This window comes from Bombyx mandarina, chromosome 15 (assembly GCF_030267445.1).
Source record: "Bombyx mandarina strain Sakado chromosome 15, ASM3026744v2".
Classification (NCBI taxonomy): Eukaryota; Metazoa; Arthropoda; class Insecta; order Lepidoptera; family Bombycidae; genus Bombyx; species Bombyx mandarina.
The window spans coordinates 9,424,661-9,449,308 of record NC_143221.1 but is presented as its reverse complement, the minus strand read 5'-3'; the positions used below and the strand labels follow the sequence as shown (position 1 = coordinate 9,449,308).

General features: G+C 34.8%; 1 protein-coding gene and 1 long non-coding RNA gene across 6 annotated transcripts in view; one reads left to right on the top strand and one right to left on the bottom strand.

The window, feature by feature from the left end:
- Window positions 1-24,648, bottom strand: part of LOC114248981 (multiple C2 and transmembrane domain-containing protein) — a 55,033-nt gene that overhangs the window by 10,365 nt on the left and 20,020 nt on the right. For 3 of the 4 annotated variants that reach the window (XM_028182432.2, XM_089732937.1, XM_028182434.2), the window contains exons 2-7: window positions 20,539-20,671; window positions 20,085-20,218; window positions 18,910-19,053; window positions 17,962-18,151; window positions 10,626-10,822; window positions 4,008-4,215 (exon numbers count right to left, since the gene is read on the bottom strand). In XM_028182432.2, the coding sequence (XP_028038233.2) occupies window positions 4,008-4,215; window positions 10,626-10,822; window positions 17,962-18,151; window positions 18,910-19,053; window positions 20,085-20,218; window positions 20,539-20,671 (1,006 nt within the window). Of the gene's footprint in view, window positions 1-4,007; window positions 4,216-10,625; window positions 10,823-17,961; window positions 18,152-18,909; window positions 19,054-20,084; window positions 20,219-20,538; window positions 20,672-20,860; window positions 20,939-24,648 lie in introns of those variants that run through there. The other variant, XM_028182433.2, reaches the window with a different exon arrangement.
- On the top strand, window positions 124-3,486 carry LOC149501462 (uncharacterized). Of its 2 annotated transcripts, XR_016324193.1 has the most exons (4): window positions 124-1,063; window positions 1,240-1,311; window positions 1,768-1,888; window positions 1,980-3,486. It is a non-coding gene; the product is annotated as an uncharacterized LOC149501462 (long non-coding RNA). The 2 variants fall into 2 exon arrangements; XR_016324192.1 differs by having other exon boundaries at window positions 131-1,311.

Sequence of the window (24,648 nt, the reverse complement as noted above, 5' to 3'; positions counted from 1 at the left end):
TGTGTATAAAAACTATAAAGGTTTGATTCAACAGTAACCCTCTAGTAAAGTAAATCATAGATTAAGCCACTGCTTTTTCTTAGGGATTCCCCAGAATCCCAATAAGTATAATCCGCCAAATTTTTATTTACCTATTTTCGTTGATGTCACCAGAACTTACTTGTATTGTAATATACAGGTACTTCATGTACCATGAAAGATTATCATGGTAATTTCATTTACGAAAACCTTGTAATTGTCATTTCACTTTTGCTAGCAGTTCCTTCTTCAAAGACTGAGGTGGAAAGATTATTCAGTGTTCTCAAATTTAAAAACTGACAAAAGAAACAGGCTTTCTAATGAAACCCTGAACGGCTTGCTTCATAGAAAGTTCCCAACTTTGCCAGCAAACAATTGCTCAATTTTAGAACCGAACAGTGTTAGGTTGTGCAGCAAAAGAATATAAAAGCAATGCGTCGACTTCCTTGAAAATTCTAATCCTATAGATCTATGATCTTCTGGGGGCGTTTATATTATATATACCTACATTAAATAATATGCTGTGGTTTATTTTCTGTATTTTATTTACGCTTTCTATATGAGTCGTCTATTATCAAAGGTGGCAATCTGTGCATTTGGACAAAAAAATGTTATTGATATGTCAATACAGATTGATTTGAATATAATCGTCTCCTTCAAAGAATACGGTTCAAAACCTGCATTAAATAAAGGTTAATAGTTAACCTGTTATTTATCTAAGATGTCGTTCCGAAGAGTTTTGTGACTGCCAATGGAATATAAAGTCAATAATTCGTTTTTCTGATTTACCAATCATTGTCCAAAAGTCAGATTGCCGGCTTTGATAATAGTCGACTCATATAAAGGATTTATGAAAGTTGTCTAGGAAATTTTAGGGTAAATTCAAAAGAAACTAGGGTAAAATGTGTTAAAAAAAACGTAAGTGGAAACACTGCTTTGAAGTTTTCAAAATTCCAGGGCCGTAAAACAATCTCAAAAAAAAAAAAAAAGTTTTCAAAATGTCGTAACGATTTAATTTTTTAAATCGTTTTTTTTTGGTCTTGGTGTGAGTTATTTTACGTTGTAGTATTAATTTAGAGCAACTTTTAGCTTTATGAGAATATTAGACGATTAGACATTGAGAAACTCTGTTTTGAATTCTCTTTAGACATAACTTGGCTCCAATACTTTTTTCTTCGTTAGCGTTTCGTAAGCCTGTGTAACTATTTTCATTTCTTACAGAATGTTTATTATTAAAAATCAGCATGCCTCGAAGATCGAAAATGAAATGCTATTTCGGATGCCTTGATAACGGTGAGTTTACACTATTTTCCCGGTATATTATTTGCTAACATAATTATTATTCATAATATAATTAAATGAATTAGCACCAACTAATGGTCCTTCCTATTTCTGCTGCCTAGCTATCATATATGTTAAGTTTTGATCAAAACAGTCGGTATTAAGTCTCGTACTATCACACACACACCTCAGATAATAAAATTGTCTCGAGTGGGTGGAAGTATTTATGTTTTGCAACTCAGCGTATTATATGCTTATTGTCAAGTGGGCCCGAACTAGTTTTTTGGAATGATCAATCAGTCATGCTTTCCTGTTTAAATAAAATACAGCACAATTGATCTCACATCCAAAGTTAGATGATGGCATTCACGTTTTGTTTCCTGGTGTTTGATAACTAAGTTACACCAAGTGGCCTGTGACCACGTTCATCCTTCTACCCAATATAAAATAATGTTTTTATTTTTGTAGACAAAGGTTTGATAATGACAAAATTTTATGGAAAAATTATAAGGAGCACTAAAATGTCTGAAACATGAAAATATTGATGCACTATATTTGAACCAGAACGTGTTATGTAATATATTAATTTGTAAGTAAGATTACATTAACACTAAATTTTTCATGGTCGTATTTTTTCAATATTTGTTACATACTTAAGATACTTTGTTTCTCCGTTTCAGAAGAGAAACTGATTCAGCAAGGAACGTGAACTCTCAAGGGATCTTAATTTTTTTTAAATATGTTTATAATTGATAAATTAATAATTGAAATAGTTCATAAGAACTAAATTGATGCCAATTTTGTTTTAAAATAGGTTGTTTAGTTCTTATAGTTATAGTATTACGTTTGAATAGTTGTAATTAGTAAGTTAGTAATATATGAAAATACTGATATAAATTTTTGTAAATAACCTTTTGTAAATTCTACGAGAAGATGATTTTAATTAATGATCAAAAGTCAACGGTCTTTAAAAGCATTATTTGCAATTATTTAGATTTACTGTGGAATATATTTGCTAAGTTGTGTTTTCTGTATGAGCAGATATAAATGAAAATGCCCAAACATGATTATGTTTCTTACATTTTCATTATGTGAAATCAATATGCTTGTGACTGAGTATATTAATAATTTATTAAAACTTAAGTGATAGACAGCAACCCCTATGGCACTGCTGAAGTTTATAAGCACTGGTGACCACTTATCATGGGCCGGGTTGCGTGCTCGTCTGCTGTTGAGTGCAATAAAAATTTTCGAAACCCTTTCTATTATTTAGATGTAATATTAGTGTACATTTAATTTGGATTAAAAGATAAATTTACATTTTATGTTTGCATGTGTATGTTTATAATTCATTTGCATGTAACGAACACCAGTTTCTTTTTTAACAAAATGTAAACTAATGGTTTGTAATGAATGTAATTAACTTTAAGATGATTTTCTTTCAATCTGCTGTTTGTTTCATCTAGTATTACCAAAGCTAAAGCATCAGAAACGTCAGAATAGAAATAATTTAGATAGGGAATAAAAGTATAACTAATGTAATCATGTCTAAGATTACTATAAGCGTCATTAAGTACAAACTATCAATATTTAAGAGTACTTTAAATCATCATTACATTTTTTAAACATTTTTTGTTTTTCAAATCATGTAATAAAACGTTTGTGCAGAACAAAATGTCACATTTTATGAACATGATTGTGGGTTAATCGTTTCTTAAATTTCTAAATGTTTATAAGAATGCTAAGAATAATTTAGTATTCACTTTAGTGTGTGTATTATCTCTACAATGCTAGTATAAATGACAATTATTGTATGACGAAGCATAGGTAGTGTTTATAGATGTAATATTTTCATACAAGGTCATGATCTGTCACGATCAACTTTAAGCAAGAACTGCTATAGTTAAGAAACAAATTTATTAAATTTAATTCAAATTGTCTACTATGTTTGTAATGGAAAGCTGACATGTTTATATTTCGCACAAATGACTTAAGTGACATTGAATGATTTGATTATCTAGACTTAATTAACTTTTAGATAACTTTCGATTTAATGTTATTAAGTACTCTAGTAGGATTAATCTAGAGGAGTTATTGTTATTCGAAATTTTATACAATTGTACATTCATACTATCTTTTAACAGTAAATTGTTTGTAATATAGGGAAATTAAATAGCTTACAGAGAATTACAGCTTTTTATTTAAAAAAACTGTTTTCTCTCTGTATGAAAAGGTCTTATCGATTAGAATGCTGAACACAATCAAACGTTCTTTAATATTTCATAAGTACTACCGGGAATTTCAGCGATTCTAAACGATAAGATTTTTTCATAAAGAGAGTTAATTATAAAAAATATTAAAATTACTAAAAAAGCCACCTGGTGGGGGGTAGGGAGACTAATAATCGACAGCAGCGACGCCTGCTGTCCTGGGCTCTAACTAAAGCAAAAATAAAAATGAGAGTTGCGCATCTATCTCAAATATACTAAGTGTATAATCTATGGTATAATCTATGACTCTATGTGCTTCAATACAAGTATTGTCAGTTGATTTCTGCTTGACGTTTTCTCGCGTACCAGCGCTATTGTCGATACGGCGAAGGTTGTATGAAATGAATTAAAAACAGGATTTTTTATAATATATTCAAAAAGTTTTTGTTTACTCTAGGTATTGCGAGACGACAAAGAACCGTAAATAATTTCACATACCGGATTCCATATAATGGACATCTGCAGGAGTATCCTGGGGCAGTTTCCCTTCGCATTCGACTTTTTCGTTTTATCTTTTAGAGCGTACCATCTTTTCTCGTCGTTGATGATTCGTAAAAGTGGTATCGATATTTTACCGAGAGTTTCACCGATAATCGATTCATCGTGAACTTTGATATCCAGGGTTGACGTAATATCGTTTACGGCACTGAAAAAAATAGATTAATTAAGTGGTGACTTTCGTACGATGACGAAATATTGTGCAATAATTAATTTGGTTACAACAATGGATTTTTATTTTCAATAAACGTATGTGTATATTTTTTTTATAAAGATTATTTTTACATAGAGGCAGAGGATCTACGGTTCATCTGTTGATAGGCACTATTAGAAAAAAATATAATAGATTTCTTATAACCAAAAGATATCTTATAGTAGCTAGGAGAATAAATTGGGAAAAACAAGGGAATTGGAGGTACGAAAAAAGATAAGGATACCATCAATGACGTATAGTAGGAAAAGAGACAACGTGAGGGAACATTATATATTAGCCATAAGTTCTGTTACAAAGGAAAATGCATTTTTTTTAAAATGAAGTAATGTTAGAAGCAAGGCAATATATTCTTAAAATTTATACCTACATATTAATTAGTCTCAGCAAAAAATAAATAAAATATTCTATTCGAAATGACCACCTTTGGCTTTTATACAGGGCTTTCTGTTTGGCCACGAATCTATGGATATACGAACTGTTTCCAAGGGAAATTTCGCCACTGCTTGCTCCACAAAATTTTTAAGAGACTCAATATCTGGGCTAGATGAGAGCCAGTCTTCAATTCTTATAAAGTCCGGAACGTTGGTTTCAGGCCAGGTTTGGGTAGTTCGTGCCTTATGACCACTGCAGAGTCCTGCTGGAAAAAGTCCCAGGTATATTTTTAAAAAGTGTATTGCTGAGACGTTTCACAAAATGATCCCAAACTTTGGCTGAAGTTCTCAGTCCTTTTTCACAAAATTGTAGTTTTGTGACTCCTTGATAAGACACGCCCCACCAAACCATCATAACGCAGGATGATGACCATGTTGTACCTTTGCGACCACTTGAGCAGCTTCATTAGAACTGTGAGCGTACACTTTATCATTTTGCTTATTGTAGTGGTCTTCAGTGAAAATTTTTTCATCGGTAAAGAGATTAGTTTCTGTGCCTTTCACCTGCGTATCGCGACAGAAGGCGTTTTGATCGATCCACTCTCTTTAATTGTAAAGATTGATTTAGGGCACGTCCTGTATATCGACGATAAGCACCGAGCTTCAGGTCTTGTTTTATAATACGCGACAGAGTCCTAGCGGGAATCTTCATTTCTCGCGATAAAATTTTTTGCTGCCTAATGGGGTTTCGACGAATTATTGCTTTAACAGCATTAACGGCCTTTGTAGTTCTAGCATGACGCGGCTGCCCCGATCTTTTCTGATCTTCGACAGACGAAGTATTGTTGTATCTGTTGATAGTACGATATGCGAACATATGGCTGATCCCAAGCTTTTGAAGTGTCTGGAATATGACCGACGGCTCCATACCCACTTTGTGCAAGGCAGTAAATGCAGTCCTATTTTCTTTAACACCCCATTCCATATTGTAATTTGATAATGAACACAAAAAAATATGTGAAATGGCGCAAAATCGAAAGAAGTTTTTAAAATAATATACGTGTTCTAAATTCAAAATAATTGAAAAGTTGAGAAAAAGAAAAGTTTTTATGTAACAGTATTTATGGCCAGACTAGATATATATTAATATTTATATATATTCATAAATGTAATATATTGTTTACTTTTCTATCCTAAAACTAAAGTATCCCTATTAAATTAGGAACAAAAATTAGTACAGAAAAAATCAAAGTTTATTATTTCACAAATGGAATTTCCGATTAACAATAAACCCCTACTTTGATTTTACGAAACACAAACTACAGACATTGTTATATCTTACCAACAGTATGTACAAACAGATAATATTAAGATTTAAAAAATTGTGACAAAAAAACTTTTGTACAAATAAGAGCATTTGAAAAAAAGAACGATTTTATTAAAGTGGTTTTAATTATCAGGTTGAGTGTTAGAAGCAAAAAGTATTAAAAAAACGATGTGTTGTACATTTTTTGCCATCGTCACTTTAAATTCATCATTCCTTACATGTGAGTAGAGAGCTTTTTGTAGTGCTCTCTAGATAAAAACTCCTTGCCATTAATCTTTTTTTTATTGCCCGTGTAGGCAGATGATCATACGGGCCACGTGATGGTGAGTTGTTACCGTCGCTCATGGACGTCAGTAATGCCAGGGGCAGAGCCTGCCCATCGCTTAATACTCTCCACAAGCCTCGTTTGAAGAAGGACATATCATAGCGTTCAAGAAACACCCTGAAGGGGAGCTCATTCCAAAGCCGCAGGGTACATAGCAAAAAAGGTCTCTGGAAACGCATGTGGATGACCGCTGTGGCCACAGGTAGTATGGATGAACTCTACTCGGGTTGCGGGTTGTACGATGGTAAAAACGAGATGACGGTATCATCTCGAACAATTCCTCTGAGCACTCACCATGAAACATACTGTACCAAATACAGATGGAACAGAAATCCCTCTGCAGACCTCTTTCCAAATGGGTCATAAGAATGGGATTATCGACAACTCGAGCGGCCCTCCTATATAGAGTCAAATGGAAGTAGCTGGTGTTTGGGAGCCCCAGCCCAGAGGCAGGAGCAGTACTCCACGCGAGGCTGGACTTGTGCTTTGTAAAGAAAAAGCCTTTGTCCAGGCGTGAAGTACTGCTTCGCTCTGTTGAGGAACTCCCAGCATTTTAGATGCCAACTTGGCTTTTCCCTCCAAATGACTCCGAGTTTGGACATCGCTCGAAATGTCCACCCCAAGTATCTCAATACTCTTGGTAGATATACTTAATACTCTTGAAGGTTACAGAGATACTCCTTAGAATTACGGTACTATTACAAAGGGGTCTTTCTTCGCAGTGAATCCGCAAACTTGTGGCTTCAGCAGGTTGAATTGAACCAAGATCAATTCACCCCACTCGGAGACTCACCCCAGAGAGCTTTCCACTTCAGACCCAAGTTTTGATCGTCTCTCTTGTACCACGTTCCGAGAGAGATTCTAATGGCCGATTATTATAAATATTTTCAAGGTTAATTAATAAATAATAATTATTATTATTATTATATCGCGCATCCCCCGTGCTGTCATCCGTATAGCAATGCATGCCATCAATAGATAGCATGTCATTGATATACAGGATAAAGAGCTTGGGCGAGAGCACGGAGCCTTGTGGAACGCCACCGTTAATGGTCATGGTATCGAAACAACAACCTTCTACAACAACAGTAAAGCTCCACCTTTCCAAAAAGCTACCAATCCACTCGGGGTTTCCGTATGATAGTAAATTCGACAGAAGTGGCCTATGCCAGATCCTGTCGAAGGCCTTCACGACATCCAGGCTTACAACGAGAGCGTCGCCCTTACTCTCTAAGGCTTCAGCCCACTTGTGAGTAAGGTACTTCAGGAGTTGTTTATTATGCACTTCATCACTTTGGAAAACAAGGACGCTATCGTAATAGGCATATAAATCGATGAGTCCGACCGGTCATCCTTCTTGGGGATTAAAGTGGACATGGGCAGTCTTTCCTGAAGTCAGAGCCCTGTTAGTACTATACGAGAGGCGATACAAATGCGTTAGCGTCAGCTCAGGGGCGCATTTTTTACAAAATCACTGCGGGATGCAATCTGGCCCAATCGACTTATACACACTGTGTAAAGCAGATCTCCGACAGAGAGGTAGTATGTAGTATAGAGTTGTGGTGGGCAAACATTTTTAATGGCGGGCCACAAAGCTTAAGAAATTCTAGAGGAGGGCCAGATTTATAGATTTTTTTTTGTATTAAAGCGTTTTAATAAACAAAATACCTTTTACTATTTATTACGCCTTGTTAGGCGTGTGAGACGTGAGGCGTGTGATAGATAGGTGAAAAGAATAGTTTTTTCCAATAAATAAACGAATACTTGTGACAGACTGCCGAGATAATTATAATGATGACAAGTTAATTATGAGATATTGAAACCTCAAAACACCTTTGACCAATTGGAGCTTTCATAAAAAATTCGAAGATTTTCAATTATAAACGTCAGATTTTATTTTACGCGCCAAAATCCTGACTAGAATATTTAGGATGGAAGGACTCTCGGCGGGCCGGATTAAATACTTCCGCCGGCCGGAGTTGACCCGTAGGCCGTACTTTGCCCATCACTGGTCTAGAATGTAATCATTCATTCATTGCAGTGGCTTTGAGGTATAACCATTCTAATCGGAACGCATATCTGCTTCGCGGCAAAAACAAGGTGATAAAACAACACGGTGATAACTACCCCTGCAGGCTTACAGTATGTCCACTCGTAAAACAATCTCTAATAATTCTTTAGGATTTTGACCGTGGAACGTACAGTACAAAGTGTAGAGAGAGCCAAAGTACCTCCGAAAGGATTTTTTTTTAAAGTCATGTATTTTGAATAATTTTGTTTTTATATTCTGAATCGCACTTACTGAAGCGTGACATAGTTTTCTTATCTAAGTAATCTAATAGCCTTAAAACTGTTGCAGTCCTTTGCAAAGTCATTTTGCGAGACATTTTTTGTAACATAAGCTTATCATAATAACAAAGTAGGAAAAGTATTATTCCTATTCTAAGTAATATTTTTATTTGTAACTACCCTCGTCGCATTATATTGCTAAATTTCCATAAACACAAATAAAGTTTGGTTCCACACTAAAGCTGATTAAAATAGATAATTGCGATTTAATAACGTTTCGTATACTTATTTCGTTTATAGTTTACGTTTTAATAATATCTCAATTATCTTAACGCTGGAGCCGAAATAGTTACATTTAAGTATCGTCTCAGTTGCTTGCAAATGAGTGAGTATATATTATTACTATTGATATTTATAAAGGTCAATATTACTTGTAGGAGGAGCTAATAGTATCTTGTAGCGCAGTTTATTTTAAATATAATTTCATCTTAACAGTTACAGGACTCCTGGCTTACATCAGGTAAGTGTAAGTAATTACTTCCATCTTACGAAGGGATTGAAATAAATATCAAAAATGTGAAATAACCAATTTAAAAATCGTTAAGCAGATTGTGTATATTTAAGACAAATTGCTATTTAGATTAATCTAAGTGACTGCTCGTTTAAGTCACTATCAAGCAATGACGCATAATGTTGATTGCAAACGACATTAATATATTTAAAAATATAAAATTTGTTGGTTGGTTCTTTGTCTGCGTTCTGTGTGATAGTACCTCGTTAATTCGATAGATTTGTATCTGCAATTATTCTTTGCACGATGCTAATATGAAGCCCAAGTCATACTACCTATAGTTTTATTTCATACAAGAAAATCAAGCTATAGTGTAGAGAATTTTTACAGTTATAAGCCATAAAGCACTGAAACTAAGATAAGATAGCTAGTACACAAGCGCACATTGATACCTATAGAAATTAACAGAATATTAAATAATCAACTGGGTTAATATGGTAGATTCTGCAAAGCACTGCTCTTCTTGGGGCTAGTGTTAGCAAATTCTCTCAGGTTAGGCCCGTTAGCGCACCTACCCATCCAGGCGTAGCTAGAATAGCCCCTTATGTTACCAGCCAAAAGGTAGCAAAAAAAACTACATAGGATTGGGATTTAAAGTTACGAATTAGACATTTAAGCATTATTACGTATTATATACGAGGATATCACTAATATGATCGAATTTTATTAAGGAATTAACCGACACTAAGAATCACTGGACAATATATTTACAGTACATTCTGATTAATACATCGATAGACTATTGCTACTAAGATCTTGTCAGAACAGGGCCTGTCCGCACAGAGATATTTCGCGTATTAAATTACACCTAGTACGCATTGCGAATAAAATTTCGTATTATTTTTGTCAGTTTAACTCAGTTCTCGGCTGCAAACTTTTCAATAGCGACGTTGCACGACTGAGCGAAATGCGCGAATTATTATTCCGCAGTGCCATACTTACATAGCCATACTTTATCTATATCTATACTTCTATATCTATACTCTATACTAATATTATAAAGAGGAAATATTTGTTTGTTTGTTTGTTTCTAATAGGCTCCGAAACTACTGGACCGATTTGAAAAATTCTTTTTCCATTAGAAGCCGACATTGTCCCTGATGAACATAGGCTACTTTTTTTTTTTTTTTTTAATTTTTTTTTTTTGGTTTCATGTGTGTTTTAATGTTTCCGAAGCGAAGCGAGGGCGGGTCGCTAGTACGGTATAAAATATTCGCGCGGAAATAAATCGCACCGCTTCGCGTTCAATTTGCATGAAGTCACAGATTTTTTTCCCGCACCATTTTTTTTTACCGCCAGTGTGACTACTCCGATAGGATTAAACGTGTTATAGAATTACAAGAAAAATAAACACGTGCGGTGAAATATAGCAGTGCGAAAAATGGTCGCCTTCCACTGCTCACTAATAGCACATAAAAACCTAATGCTTTTTTATAACCTCGGCTTTAAGAATTTACTTACAATGTAAAACTTTTGTTCCACATCGGCTCTGCCGCGCCACGGACTGTGTGAGTCTGTATCCTTGAGTTATCCAAGACTAAAACGCAATATGCATCAGCCTTTCCGCTGATCCCAAGTGGACTTAGCCCTCTGGCGCCGTATACAGTCACTGACAACTGACCCACTTCATTCCAATTGTTCTTTAGGCGATACCATGACTGAAACAAAAGAAGCATATTAACCTGATATTTAATTTTCTGTAATGTACATACCTACTCGTATAATTACTATGTATTCTAAAACAATTTGAATGTCCCATGGTGAATAAATTATTAATGTATATAATACATTCAATAAAATTTGCATATACAACCAAGAGGAAAAAACTGCAAAATAAAAATTATTTTAAACATTTATGTAGGTTTGACTTAATTAGTTAAACTTGTTTTTGTTCAAACAAACGGTCTTGGTGTTTGATTTGATAAAATAAACTTACATCTTGTTGTCTTTCTAACTGTCTTGTTAAACTATTTCAAGAACTTACGATTAACCTCAACTTGATCTGAGGTCTCAATGATGTCGAAGGCTATTTTTAATTGAAAACACCTAATCCTATCTACTCTTCGATTACGTGAGTGAAGGTACTCGCTATTATCTGAATAAAAGTCATCGTCATCTTGTGAGGGCTCACAATACCCAAAAATAACCAGTTAGTTTTGAAAAAAAGAAATAATGCATAGATAGGAAGAACCATTATCTTTTTTTACAATGATCTTATTTCGAATTTATAGGTATCTTTATATATAATGTAATTTTCCTGTGCGCTCAAGTGAATTCGAGTATGGTTCATATTCACAATTCGGTCCACTAAAAAATTTTGTTTATATTCTATTTTTTAAATGTTTAAAATTATCAGATTTAAGACGTATGTACAGGACAACGTTTCTTGGGTCCGCTATAGTACTTTAATATATTATATTCAAATCTATTAAATACTTCATAAATTGTATAGAGACAAAGAATCCGAAAGCTTAGTTACCTATCACTTTATGCATACGTTTTGAAACAGTTGTTTTGATGAGAAAATGATTGGGTTTTTTCCTAATTGACGTGTTCGGTGTTCATCCGACCATTTTGTTGAAATGATTTTTTGTTGAAATGAAACGTAATGTACCGGTTCAGTTAATTCTCCTTCCTCGTTCATAAGCTTAAGCACATACTGAGAAACAATAACCTTTGTCTTTAACAAAACAATATAAATTTGAATGAATACTAACTACGCAAAAACGAAATTGTTGAAATTATTATTTTTTCTATATCTATACTTCTATACTTATTACTTATATATAATATAATATAATATAATAATATTATAAAGAGGAAATATTTGTTTGTTTGTTTGTTTCGAATAGGCTCCGAAACTACTGGACCGATTTGAAAAAATCTTTTTCCATTAGAAGCCGACATTGTCCCTGATGAACATGTGTATTAATGTTTCCGAAGCGAAGCGAGGGCGGGTCGCTAGTATATCATATAATATCGAAGTTCGTCGGCATGTTAAAAAAAGTATACATTAAGTTGAAACACAAATAACGAATGTTATTTTCCATGAAGTCACAATGAAAACTATCGTCATCATCATCATTAACCTGCCCTTCTCCCAGTCACTTGGGGTCGGGGTTTTCTCCTTCCATACTCTTCTATCATATACCATTTCTTCGCTCACTCCCCTCTTACCCATATCGTCTTTCACACAATCCATCCATTTCTTCTTAGGTCTACCTCTTCCTCTAAATCCTTCCACATTCACAGTTAACACACAATGAAAACTATCGTATGAATGTAATATCCACATCTGGGATATAAAAAACCTACTAGTTATCTGAGCATACATTGAATTATACGGATGCGATTAAATAAGTCACTTTCTGTTATAATTAATATGTTCAACGGTAAGTAGTACGTAGGCGGTTAAAGGAATATTTCAATTATTATTCAAACCGGATTGTGTCGATCGTCACTAATGAGAATTTATTGTAATACACTCATACTTAGAGGTACATATGTATGTGGGAGCTGAACGCAGAAACTTGATTTTTGAAATCATGTAAAAAGTCGGTCTAGTGTCATGTTTATATTTGGAAAACAACAAAATTAAATTGACTTTTTTTTTAGCTGAGTTTGAGGCTTAGGCAGTTGTAATCCATGAATATTATTCTTTTTTTTATTTTTATTGCTTAGATGGGTGGACGAGCTCACAGCCCACCTAGTGTTAAGTGGTTACTGGAGCCCATAGACATCTACAACGTAAATGCGCCACCCACCTTGAGATATAAGTTCTAAGATCTCAGTATAGTTACAACGGCTACCCCACCCTTCGAACCGAAACGCATTACTGCTTCACGGTGGAAATAGGCGGGGCGGTGGTACCTACCCGTGCGGACTCCCAAGAGGTCGTACCACCAGTGATTACGCAAATTATAATTTTGCGGGTTTGATTTTTATTACGCGATGTTATTTCTTCACCGAGGAAGTCAATTGTGAACATTTGTTGAGTACGTATTTCATTAGAAAAATTGGTACCCGCCTGAGGGATTCGAACACCGGTGCATCGCTACATACGAATGCACCGGACGTCTTATCCTTTAGGCCGCAACGACTTCTAATGCAAAGCATTATTATATTACTCATTGGTTACGCTGCTCATTGAGCAGAATAGAACTCTTGAATGACGTGAAACTTCTTCGATCAATAATACTGTTATTGATCGAAGTGAAACTTCTATGGTGTAGCAAAATATAAGCGATTTTACAGAAGGCAGAATCAATCTTAAATCTGCAGGAAAATTCACAGCAGAAATACGCAGTCCTAGTACAAAAATCGCAATATTTTTGTTAAACATTTTGAAATATTTATAATTTAAATGAAAATAACAAAACTGAGATACCTACTGAACATAGGAGGACATGATAAGGATAAGTAAACATTAGATGCAGCGTAATGCATACAAATACCGTGGATTGGGCCCAAGCAAGTAATGTAAAACGAATAAGTAGTTATTTCTTTGTATTATTTGTATAAAACAATCTACAGTTTGTACGTGTATTGTATTCAAATTAAGTTATGTACTTTACTAATATACTGAATATCCATTATATAATTTATTCATGTTGCATGATCATTTCTATATCTCAAGTGCTGATGGCGCCTTGCATGTGTTGAGAATTCGCCTAGAACGATATCGATCTCATAAAAGAAAAGAATACGATGTTAGGATTGCTGGTGGCCCGAAAGCCTTGTTACTGGTGGTAGGACCTCTTGTAAGTCCGCACTGGTGGGTACCACCACCCTGCCTATTTCTGCCGTGAAGCAGTAAGGCGTTTCGGTTTGAAGGGTGGGGCAGCCGTTGTAACTATACTGAGACCTTAGAACTTATATCTCAAGGTGGGTGGCGCATTTACGTTGTAGATGTGTATGGGCTCCAGTGACAACTTATCACCAGGTGGGCTGTGGGCTGTGAGCGAGTCCACCCGTCTAAGCAATAAAAAAAAGGCTCAGCAGGGGGTTTGTGGATTTTTGCTATCAACTGTCCTAGCGTCCTAACAGCTGAAAGGCAGCTGCTTCACAAATGCATCTACAACCGGGTTCGGAGTCGAGAAGATCCGGCGAGAAATGGCGAGATGGTGCAATGGACTAAGTGACTCGTTGAACTCTTCGGTGAGTAGAGCGAACTACACTTTGATGGTTTCTAGCGTTACATCTAGTATTACCGAGTCTAAAACTCAGAGTGGATCTACTGGATCCATCAGGAGGGTATAGGGCGTCAACTGTGATTGACGTCAAGGTTGTACTCGACGGTCGCTTTTATAAGGGGATTATTGTATCGCAATATCATCGCGAAGAAATGTTCGATACTGTTTTCATATACTTATGGATGAGATCGAGATCTATAAAACAAGCTATCAATTCGCGTGAAACTAACATTATGGCAAGTCGAAATCATACTAATGGTGATAAAAAATTGTAATAAGTTAAAGAAGATGGCATTAATGATTAATAGTTAGTACAAATAATTTTGTAAAATATATCCATAAATAATATCTGTCAATTTAAATACTACTTAATCGAAATTCAAAACGTTATGACTTCTATGCCGATCACCCGATCAGGCTCTTCCTAGCAGTAGGCAAACGAACGACTGCTCGTTAACGCTTCGGGGACTTTATCACCTCGAAAGGCATCCTCATAAACAAACAGTTTGGATTTCGCGCCAAATACTCGTGCATCCAAAAGTACACCATCTCATGGACCGCATCTTAGTAGGACTGAAGAGACCTAGATCCGTTCTCACGACAGCCCTCTTCTTCGATATCGCAAAGGAGTTCGACAAAGTCTGACACAACGGTTTATTTTACAAGCTATACAACACGGAAGTGCCAGACAGCTTGGTGCTCATCATACGAGAGTTCTTGTCGAACCGTTCGTTTCGCTATCGAGTAGAGAACTTCTTTCTTTTTTTTTTATTGCTTAGATAGATGAACGGGCTCACAGCCCATCTGGTGTTAAGTAGTTACTGGAGCCCATAGATATCTACAACGCAAATGCTGCCACCCACCCTGAGACATGAGTTCTAAGATCTCAGTATAGTTACAACGGCTGCCCCGCCCTTCAAACCGAAACGCATTACTGCTTCACGGCAGAAATGGCGGGGCGGTGGTACCTACCCGTGCGGACTCACGCAAGTTTCTACCACCAGTAATTACGCAAATTATAATTTTGCATATAATTTTTATTACACGATGTTATTCCTTCACCGTGAAAGTCAATCGTGAACATTTCTTAAGTAGGTACGTATTTAATTAGAAAAAGTTGTATCCGCCTATGAGATTCGAACACTGGTGCATCGCTAGATACGAATGTACCGGACGTCTTATCCTTTAGGCCACGACGGCCTACTCTCTTCCGCGTCAGATCCGGGCCAGACTCCCGCAAGGCTCTGCTGTCTCCCCGCTACTTTTTACCTTATACATTAACAATATACCCCGGTCGCCGGTGATCTAGTTAGCTCTCTTCGCCGATGATATAGCTGTCTACTACTCGAGTTCGAACATGTCGTTTATCCACAGTAAGCTCCGGACCGCGGTCATCAATTTAGGATAGTGGTTCTGGCAGTGGCGCATTGACATCAACCTCACAAAAAGCAAAAGATGGTCGCCCTCCCGACACCACTGCTAGTATCTCAATTTATGCGCGGTAACACCATTTCAGCCATCAACATCTTTGGTTAGCCCATATCGTGACCCTCGAAGGCTAAGTATCAGGCATCAACCTTGACAGAGGGATGACATTCCATTCCCTCAATAGGACAGTCTGCGGCCGAACCGCATTCCTACTCGGTCTACTTTACTCCATGATATAGGCTGTTATATGTATATAAGCTGTCCCTTCGTAACAATCTACAAAACTTGCATACGTTCCATCATGGCCTATGTAAGTGTAGTCTTCGTTCACGCAGCACATTAACTCTCTCCAGGTCATCCAATCCCGTTTCTGCAGGATAGCCGTCGGAGCACCATGGCATGTGAAGAGTTAATTTTCGAAATGGGTAGAACCGATACGTAAGTATTTAAAAGAAGCATCAGAATATTACTTTGATAAAGCGGCGCGACACGATAACCATCTTATCCATCGCTACCGCCACCGTTAATTACTTTTATCAAGTTTTATCCCCTACCTATTCGCTGGTAGCCTAAGGGCTATTCTACCTACACCCGGACGGGATTAGGTACATATACGACAAAGCAACGTGGCAAAGTAAAGGCACCCCCGCCTAAAACATGTCTCATTAGATCGTTCGGATCCGCTCTAGGTGCTTATATATTATTATTTTTCTCCAATTATATTACTTTTTCACTAGAATGCACGGCACTAATGTAAATTCGTCATGTATACCAAGGCAATCTAAAATAGTAAGTTTTATTCAGTATATGAATAAATCCCCAACTAAACTAATAAGGAAACTGCAGAACACAGAGTGGATAAATATTCATAATAGTTGAGCCAATATTTAACATTTGCGCAGACTTCCGTCTATTTAAATAATTATTAATTTATTTGGCGTTTGAAAAAACAATTAGTTTATTACATAATATAATCTATAACATAAATTTTTTGAAACATAGTAACTTATTATTAGACAATAAGAGACAGTTAAAAAAAGATAGTAAAACTTCGCATTCGATACTATTTTTAGATACAATTTTTTTCCAGTGGTAATTTAAATCATTTTGTAATAATATAAACGCTAATTATAATCTATGTCGTCGTATTTCAAACATGTAGCCGACGCTTATTCTAATAAGAAATATGCTAATGAATAATATATGTAGCAGGTTGATTCATTTGTTATTCTGCATATTCTGGTACCAAAATATTTGTCGTCATAAAATCTTATGATTTGACCAGCAATCTGTTATACTGGTTTAATACGACGTTTAATACGTTTATTAATGTGCGAAATTCTCATGAATGTTTTTGAAAATATTATGTACTCATTTGAAAATGTTAGTTAAACTTTCTTCTATTTGGCTATTAAATCAATATGACAGGAATTAACGCTGTGCACTATAGTGTCTTTGACTACTGTACCGAAGATTTGACACCAAGTTGGAATAATTTTATAGATTTAAATTGTTGAATGATCCAAATTCGACCATAATTGAGATCTCAACTTTTAAATTTAATTTTATTGTTTGTATGTGTTTGTTAATGACATTTAAAAAAACTTTTTTTTTTATTGTTGACATAATTCTGACACAAAACAACAGCTGTTGATTTCGAGCGGCCATTTTGAAAAGAACAGTTAAGCTAAAACCTAATCAACTGCTACATCGCGGTCGCTTAAACTTTGAGATAGTTCAATCTACGACTATAATTTAAAACTACGTGTTGATCGTCAGTGACCGTTTAGCCTTCGATTTTACTTTAAACTACGATTGCTATTCGGCTTAAAGGCTATCAACAGCTACTATAAAATTAAAAAAAACCCTTATTATGTAGCTACTAAACAAAAGGAAAAAAATATGATTTGTTTAGACCATCGATTCACAAACAGAAGAGAAAATGGTATACTGGTACTTAACTGGTTTGTCTTTGAATGTTTATGTAGAATTTACGTTCGAGGTTCTGATTGTATCTTAAATTTATTTTTTTATTTTTTATTAGTAAACAACTTTCTTCAAAGCAACGAATTCACAAATAAAAAATATAAACTCAGTTTGAAATTATTAAGCTTATGATTTAGATTTTTAAATCGAAGTAAATGGTTCTAATATTAATAAATAATAATTGTACTTACAAATTCTTCAATATTTGGTGTTGGGTGTAAAACGTTGTTGCTTGTCGGTATATTGTCAACAGCCAATCCTCTGGTTAACTGTGATCCGTTGACCGTGATCAACATATGTATAAAACCGTATCCACATTCCAATTCCTGCCAAATATCGTGAGTCTTTTCTTTTTCGAGTCGAGAAAGGTCAATGACGCATCTGAAATCGCTAAACATGTTTAAGGAGCAAAACCAGTAGGTACATTTAGGTTATATTTATGATACAACAATTTCAATCCGTATATTATTACAAAAAAAGATTCCTTAGGCTATTTTCAGGATCAAGAATTAATGTTATACTATTTATTAAAAACTAATATTTTAGTAATTTTATGGTATAATTTGTATGTTTACTAGTATGACATTTCTAATCATAAAAGTAGGTACTACTATCGATATGTAGGCACTACTGGGTACTACTACTGCTACTATCGATATAAACTTCGACCTCAAGTCTGCGGTGGGCGTGGTCATGATGTTATGAATACGGGCTCCCTGTAACCGATTTACAATAAACAGGCAATTTGCTTCAAAATGCTGCCATAATCACAATTCTATGCAAAAAAATCCGTATATAACTTAATAAAATTGCAATAGAATAAAATATTTAAAAAAGTACAAAGATATGATTAACAGGTTTGAATCTACACGTTGACCTCACTAAGAAACAAAGTACCAGTAACATTATTTCGTATAAAGTTTACTATTTTAATAATGGCGGACTCCATGGGTTTCATGTTCCGGTTCAACATATTTCTGTTTAATCACATATAATGCTAGGATCATGCGACGGCTGTGGGGGACTTCAAACAATCCATTTTTAAAGACTACATAATAAAAATCGTACATATTTCGATAGCTTTAACGTCTTTCTTAAAAAATAATTTATGTTTGATTTTTTTTAGATGTTATTCTCACCTTCCCATAAAGTTTTTCTGTTTTCCTTTATGCCACAAGGATACCTCTAAATTGTTTTCCTCGTACAAATATATATTGAATCTCTCACACCACGCAGGTTTTGTTTTCAATACTTGTCTAGATTTGTGGGATTCGTTGCCTAACCTAAATAAAAGCAAGTTTAAAAAATATTGACAAATATAGGGATAAAAATAAAGAATAACGCGAAAAATATAGTGAGTGACAAAAGTGTTATATATCTTAAAATACATTGATTACTATTTTATTCTAAATAAACATATTATGTAATTTATCGAAAATGCTTATTGTTGATCTTTTCATGTTGGTGATTCTCGGCACGAAAAACAAAAATGTATGAAGTGGAATGCTTCATAAAATACACTACAGAAAGAGATCAATAATTCAATTTAATATTTCAATTATTAAGTTTCGATTCATTAGTGCTATTTAAAAATACCCCACAATTCTGTACGAAGACGGGATGTGACGACAAAATACTGAATAGCTTTCACACTGGTCGAGACCTTGATGTCTCTTACGAATATTTTATTTAAAATATTTCCGTGACGCCTTATTTATTGACTACATAATATATTTTTCAAATTTACGAATGAATTAAGTTTACGTATGAAGTTATTTTATCGCTTGATTTATCTCTTTGTTAGGGATTCTAACTGCAAGAACACGTGATCCAGATTAAATTTCTCAAAGAATGTCATTCTTAAAGATCTCAAGCGCAGATATTTTCACCACTTCTAACCAAAAAGAAAATCGCTGTTTTAGACCCTACATTTTATCGTACCGTGTACCGTATATTTTTTAGTTAACTTTTAGTCTATTAGTTTAAAAAAGCAAACAAAATTGTATCAAAATATTTGTCAGACAGGAAATACAAATAAATAATTTAACAGCACAATAGAATAGACTTTATTCGATTGTTGAAAAGGTATTATTTTTTTCGTGTGTAAAGGTTTTATTAAATTCATATATTCTTTCGTTGAACATTCTAAATGTGTTATCCTTAGTGCGAGCTTTAGTAAGGTATTCTGAGGATAAGATCAACTTTAAACATGTATTTGTCCAACGTCTGGGCATTATTCAGCGAAAATTTAGACATTGACGGACATTATTTGATTTGTTAATAAGATTGTAGAATTTTTTTGAATTATACTAACTTGAACTTGCAGTAGAGGCCATTGCAGGTTGTAGTCTGGTCATCCGGCAAGTCTTTAGCTTCTATTAATACGATATTTACTAAAGATTTCGTAGGCTTCTTCAGTACGTCAAATTTTCTGTTTTTCCACACGTACTAGATGAACAATTTATTTCTTTATTTCATCAATAGAAAAATGACAACAACATTTTACCGTACACCATAATGAACTTTCTTCATTCATTTATTTTTTCAAATAAATTCGGAATATAATTCTTAGGCGTAAGCAGTGCTTAGACGTGCTTGACATGACTAATGTACATGTGTGATGGCAACTTACGAGCACGTGGGCGGTAAGCTCATTCTATCTACGATGGCGATTAAAACGAAACAAACTTAACTGTGTTTAACCTTGGAGCCTAATTTGTAAAATACATATTAATCAGCAGTAATATATTATCGAACTCGACACATACCTTTTGTACTTTTTTGCCGTGATCTCGGAGCAACGAAAGTCCGCTTCCGATCCGGTCCATGATGTCTGCTGATACCACCAGCGTGTTCGGTACCATCGGATCCATACCGAAACCGTCAGGGATCGGGAACGACCTAAAGAATAACACTAATTTCACGTACAATCCACTACGTTTGCCCCGTTTTACGAAGTTTTATTTCCTTAAACAATTTATTTTTATCCACTAAATCGATCACTAACTGTTGATGGACTTAAAAGTCTTCCTCACGAATATTATACATGCAATATTATAAATAAAATAATTATTCTTGTTATAATCATACTTTAAATCGTTCGAAAATTAATTAATTATATGCGATATTGAACGACATGCGTGCTATATCCGCGGCGCATGACTGTAAACTCGGTCGGTTCAACTCAGCTCTGTACCGTACCATTGAAATCTCGTTTTTGTTTAAACAGGTAGTGATCTTCGCCAAACTTTTCACGGTCGCAATAGGTAATGTAATCTTAATGCTTAACTGAATTGTGTTCGTAAATTTTACTACAAAGGTACTAACACTAAACACCTGTGTTGTAGTTCAACTTTACTGTCTCAGAATAAGGGATTGTGTTTCTATTTTAAAACAAAAGAACAATACTTAATTTAGTCAAAGATCCAGGTTACATAAATTAAATGATTGTCTTTTTTGTCGTTCTTTATTCATGAGATTTATTCCTTCGTCGCTTTAACTACAACTAAGTTACTTAATGTATATTTTTAAATGCATTTCGGATTTTGGTAGGAAAAAAAACAGAACAGCTCTTAAACAATTTTTGTACATCCAAGGGCTTAAAATAGGGTTTCCGAATGTACTACATACACTTCATGGCAGTACCGGATCGGATACATTTGAAACAGGAACACGCAGAGCGTAAAAACAAAATATTAGACTGATTGTTTTTCTGAAATGTTGAGAAACTAGCTCATTACTAATAGATTTTGAATTCGATGAGTTTGTTTTATTGATTTTTAATCATCCTATGAATTCAGAATCAGATGCTCTCCTAAAGTCTGTTAGTAAATGGGCCACTATTGTATCGTGGGAGGCGAGTTTGTTTCCAGCTTGAAGGTAATATTTTAGTAAATTTCATTGATAACATTTCGTATTCAGAATATACACTATTGTGTGCAAAACATAGTAGGAAATCCTAGATGGAAAATGAAAATTAAGGTCTTTTCGATCTAATGTACATGTGATTTATTTTCAAACTATGATTTTAGAATTTTGCGAATGAGTACATAGGTATAATAGAAATTTCTGCTGCATACACGGTCCAATGCAAACAGTCGAAGATTATAGTTTCTTGTGCTTTTTAAGAGTTTAAAATAAACCTTAAAAAACCCAAAATCTGAATTATATCGTAATGTTTTCCGTTTGAAGAATTCAAAATCACGATCAAATCGTAATTCGTAATTCTTATATTAATAATATGATGTTGCAATGATTTATATTTTCACTATAGAAAAAAAAATCTGACTGAAATAATACTGTTTTTTTTTTTTAAAGAAGGATTACTGGTGGCCCGGAGGCCTCTCCAGTTTCACCAGGACAGGTGGGCGAGCAAAGGCTCAGCCAGGAGGGGTGGGATTTGCTAACAGCTACCCGAGCGCGTCCGAAGGAGACCTAACAGCTCAAGAGTAGCTGCTTCGCGAATGAATCTACTACCGGATCGGAATCGCGACCCGCTGAGAAGATCCGGCGAGAAACTCAGCGAGCTGATTCATGGGTTAGGTTGCACGGCGAACTCTTTGTCGAGTTCGACGAGTACGGTTACCGAGGTCCCTAAGCCTGCTAGTATTAGAGCTGAAGGCGTCTAATGCAAAGGTTACTGGATCTGATGGATCCGTAAGGACGTGTCTAAGGCGTCGACGGTGACTGGCTTCTGCGTGTACAGGATTCGGGGAGTAGTCAGCGGCGGCAACGATAAGGCGATTATCATGACGAATATTCATTGTTGTGAGCTGCAGCTGTGACCTCGACATTGACGATCAATCAACCAAAATGATCACTACGAGTATAATGAAATGAATATCTTCCTTTAGATTTTTTTATCTAGTATTACTTTGACCTCAGATGTCTGAATATTTCATGTTCATGAGAAATGTATAATTAAAACTACTTTTACGGTTTGATTTCTCGTGCTTTATGTTGTACTAACTACCGTCTGTTCAAATGTCGACGAAAAACACCTTCATTACCAAGTATTCGAAACGTCAACAATAATATAAATAATAATAGTTTAAAAAAACTAAAAAAATACTCTTTAGAAAATCCAACTAAAACATAGAAAATAAATTTTAATAAATTTGAATTAAAAATAGTGTAAGAAAAAATGAAAAGATAATGGGGTGCATGGTATCAGTAGTTATAAATATTTTATGAACAGATATGAGTAAAAGGGTTATTTTGATAATATCTTGAAAAGCAACTCACGCTTTTTTACAATAAAATATTTTTTTCTTACACTATTTTTAATTCAAATTTATTAAAATTTATTTTCTATTTTTAGTTGGATTTTCTATAGAAGCGTATTTTTTTAGTTATTTTACATTATTATTTATTTTTCATTTTTTAGTTGTATTTAAATTTTTCATATTTTTTTAAATATTGAATTGTCATCGGTCCTTAATAAGCATACCAAATTTCGAGTTAATCCGACGTTTTGAAGGGGGTCAAAATCATGTTCAAAGATTCCGTTACATACATACATACTTACATACGTCTGAAGCTAATAAAAGCGTATTAAAAATAGTTTTCATTATTGAATATGACGTCTTGTCCGCACGGGTAGGTACCACCACCTTGCCTATTTCTGCCGTGAAGCAGTAACGCATTTCGGTTTGAAGGGTGGGGCAGCCGTTGTAACCATACTGAGACCTTAGAACTCATACCTCCAGGTGGGTGGCGGCATTTAAATTGTAGGTGTCTATGGGCTCCGGTAACCACTTATCATTGGGTGGGTCGTGAGCTCGTCCGCTCATCTAAGTAATTAAATTTAAATGATTCGGGAAAACCGAAAAAAATACTAAATCAGATCCGCAAAGCGAATAGTGGAATGAAACACCATTTATAATATTTAGTTTCCGTAAAGCTAAGCAAGGACATTATTATAATAATAAATTTCATAAGAATGAATTTAAAACTGGTTTTATTCTAACCAGAGCTTATTTAGCGACAATGTTTATTTGTACTAACTAACGGTGAAGCCACAAGCCTCCGGTTCGCTGTGACTAATATAAAATGTAAGTATTATAGTCTACAAACTTCAACTTAGTATATTTATCGAATGAATAATGCACGTACGCATAGAACGCGCAAACAAACATAAATTATAAACAAATTAATGAATATAATATACCTACTCGTAGTAGGAAGATAGATTAGCATCGTGTATTTATTGTAATTTTTAATCACGTAATATACCTACTAGACCCTCAATGTTACGATCGTTTACACGTGTGTTGCTTTATTTTTTTATCTCCCTCCTAGGCAGACGAGCATACAATCCATCGGATGGTAAGTGATTACTGTCGCTCATGGACTTCAGCAATGCCACGGGCAGAGCCTAGGCACTGCCTGCTGTTAAGTACTCTCCACCACTAACCTCGTTTGATGAAGGACATGTCATAGCGCTCGTGTATCAACGTGTAGGGGAACTCATTCCAAAGCCGGATGGTACGTGGCAAAAATTATGTATAGGAAGTGTTAGTATTCGTAGGTGAACGTGTCCATGTGTCAAAAACTGTTAATAAGTCTTAGTTTATGCTTGGAACATAGTTTACAAAATTAACGTTTTTTTTTTAAATTATACGTACAAGGAATCTGCCAATATACCAGTATTTGCGCAAAATACATAATGAGCAATTTATAAACAGTCTGCTATGTCTTATTCGCTCGAGCCTGGTTGGTATAATCGTGATGTGAAATGATCCAACTCTAGTTGAAGACCGGCTCGACCTCAAACTTACTTAAGAATAAATAGTACACTTGCTTAAAAAATCAAAACATGAATTATTATTACTATAGTTAATTTATTTGTTATTATAAGACGGATGATAGTGAGATGT